The sequence below is a fragment of the Humulus lupulus genome, chromosome 4, assembly GCF_963169125.1.
Source record: "Humulus lupulus chromosome 4, drHumLupu1.1, whole genome shotgun sequence".
In the NCBI taxonomy this organism is placed as follows: Eukaryota; Viridiplantae; Streptophyta; class Magnoliopsida; order Rosales; family Cannabaceae; genus Humulus; species Humulus lupulus.
This window is the reverse complement of record NC_084796.1, coordinates 31,601,606-31,604,498: the sequence shown is the minus strand read 5'-3', so window position 1 is coordinate 31,604,498 and position 2,893 is coordinate 31,601,606. Positions and strand designations below refer to the sequence as shown.

General features: G+C 37.9%; 1 protein-coding gene across 1 annotated transcript; it reads left to right on the top strand.

Annotated features, from left to right (window-relative positions):
- The first annotated feature begins 889 nt into the window (after nt 1-889).
- Nucleotides 890-1,981, top strand: LOC133832051 (uncharacterized). The gene is made up of 2 exons (XM_062262441.1): nt 890-898; nt 1,061-1,981. Exons 1-2 carry the CDS (start codon nt 890-892, stop codon nt 1,979-1,981), a joined length of 930 nt encoding a protein of 309 aa, XP_062118425.1.
- Nucleotides 1,982-2,893: the final 912 nt, after the last annotated feature.

Sequence of the window (2,893 nt, the reverse complement as noted above, 5' to 3'; positions counted from 1 at the left end):
AGGTTATAATTAATATTCTTAAACTATAGGTTAATCTTATAAAATCTACAAGTGTTACTACGAGTGTCCAACTAAATCCCAGTCTGAACCAAAATCCACAGTCATAAAAATACTACAACTATTACTATTGCTACTACTATCTAACTAGCTAAGTAAAGTTCTTGGACTCTACACTGACATTGCTCCTTGGGATTCACCACAATATTACTAGGAAAAATCCCTTGAGGCCTATTATTCAACATACTAGCCAACAAACCCACTTGTGTTTCCAAATTTCTAATGGAGGATCTAGTCTCAATCATAAATTGAGTCTGAGTGTTGGTGAGAGTCAATAGAACAACTTGTAGTTCATTTGGCTATCCTTGACGGGCTGGTGGCCTATGTTGTTGAGAAAATGAAGCTTGAGGCATGGGCTGCTGTGGCAAATTTTGCTGATATTGAGCTTGAAATTGTGGATCTTGGCCTTGGTTGTTTCCCTAAGAGACATTAGGATGATTTATCCAACTCGGATTATATGAGTGAAAGGATTGTTGTAAGGCCTTAGAAAATTCCCAACAACTTGGACTTAAGTTTGATCCATGGGAATATTATTATGAGGGTCTGTTGTTGGACACTGATTAAAAGAATGAGGAACCCCACAAATTTCACGACCTGTCTGTGTCTGAACGGCATTAGTTGTCATTGTACTATGCTCAGCTGCTTTGTCAAAGTTGCAACTTGAGCAGTTAAAGCAGTAATTGCATCTAGCTCATGGACCCCAGCTACCTTTTTGTTATCAGTACCCTGCTCATCAGACCATTGATGATTATTTGTTTCCATATCTTCCAACAAATCATATGCCTTATTGGCACTCTTGCTTGTGAATGCCCCTCTATCTAGGGCATCAATTATGGTGCGAGTAGTACCGCACAATACATTATAAAAGTTGTGGACCAACATCCACTTTTCAATACCATGATGATGACATTTTCTCAACAGCTCCTTAAACCTTTCCTAAGAGTCATATAAAGATTCCCCATCCAAGTGATGGAAGTTATTAATCTCCCCCTCAATTTAGTAGCCTTTGAAGGAGGAAAGAACTTGGCAATGCAATGTGATATTCTTGAGGAGTGGTAAGGAATTAGAAAATCCATTCAAGAAGATTATTAGATTACAAAAAGTGGTTGATGAGAAGAAGGATAAGGTGGAAGAAGAGATTAATGAGAGCCTTGAGAAGAAGCAGTCACCTGTGAGTTTTGAGCACCACATAAAAATTCCATATCCTCGGAGGCTGCAAAAGAAGACACTTGACAAGGAGTTTTCCAAGTTCTTAGATTACTTTAAAAAACTTCACATTAAAATTCCCTTTGCTGAGGCACTTGAAAAAGTGTCAAGTTATGTGAAGTTCATGAAGGAAATATTGTCAAAGAAAAGGAAACTGGAGGACTATGAGATGGTGGTACTTACTGAGGAGTGCAGTACAATACTCCAAAAGAAACTACCTCCCAAGCTTAAAGATTCGAGTAGTTTCACCATTCCTTGTACTATAGGGAATGTGGTTTTTGAGAAGGCACTTTGTGATTTAAGGGCAAGTGTGAATCTGATGCCTCTATCTATCTATAGAAAATTGAAATTGGGAGAAGTTTGCCCTACTACTGTGTCCTTACAAATGGTGGATCGTTCAGTGAAGCACCCAAGAGGTATTATTGAGGATGTATTGGTGAAAGTGGACAAATTCATCTTTCCTATGAACTTTATTATTCTTCATATGGAGGAAGATGAAAATATTCCGATTATTATTGGGAGACCATTTTTAGCTACTGGAAGGGCGCTAATTAATGTACAGAAAGGGGAATTGAAGTTCCGCGTGCAACAAGAGGTCACTTTTAATGTTTTTGCTGCAAGTGAAATTCCAACTTATTGTAGAGTGGATGTGATAACAGGAGGTGGTAGCAAGGTGGAAGTTATCAAGAGAAAGGTCATTGCTCAAGATGGTAGTTGAACAGTGCGTAATCTTGTGAAAAGGTTCTTTAGCAGGAAAGCTTGAATGTTACATGAGTGGTGGAAAGCTCCAAAAAGTTGCAACATCCTAAGACGGGCTCCCACCTATGACATTATGGCTCTTAAGTATTCAAGGGGTGGACTTGATATGAGTTAAATTTGAAGATGAACTTAGTGACCCACTAAATGACGTTAATGACAGCGCATTTGGGAGGCATCACAATCTTTTATTTGAATCAAAATCTAAAAAGTGAGGTTTTGACATGCTTTAATTGAATTGCCATAAACTCAATCTTGTACGAGAGTATCAGGATTGTTTGTGTAGCTTTAAGTTGTTGGTCTTAATGCTTCCTAAATGTTGATTTTATGATAGAAATATAGAAAATTCTCACTTAGGTTGAATTTTATAATTCGTAACTTGATTATAAGATGCTTCTGACAACTGTCTTTCTCAATATGGAGAAAAATTGTTAATCTTGCATTAGTAAATGGTAGAGTGGAAAGTTGATGAGATTGAAAACCCTAATACAAAAATTAGTTCATAATCATAACTACAAAATCCATAAACCAGAATTTAACATAAAATAGAGATTAAGAAGAAAAAAAGAACTTTGGATTCAATCTTCCACGGTGTAGCCTCTTGTTTTTCCTTGCATTCTTCTTTCTATCTCCCTTCCGTTCTCCACTAAAAACGTTTTAAAACTTAGCTGGCCCTAATTTTTCCTTCGACAAGACAAAAATTCCCTTTTTCTCAGCACGTTTACGGACACAGGTGTCACGACCCATACGCGATAAGCCCAAAACCGAGGAGCCTTTGACTTTGGTAACGCTACGGCTCAGCATTCAAGAGTTGCGACTCAAAATGATCTAGAGCCACAGCGCACCCTTGAAGTGTCGCGGCTGAATAGCCTGA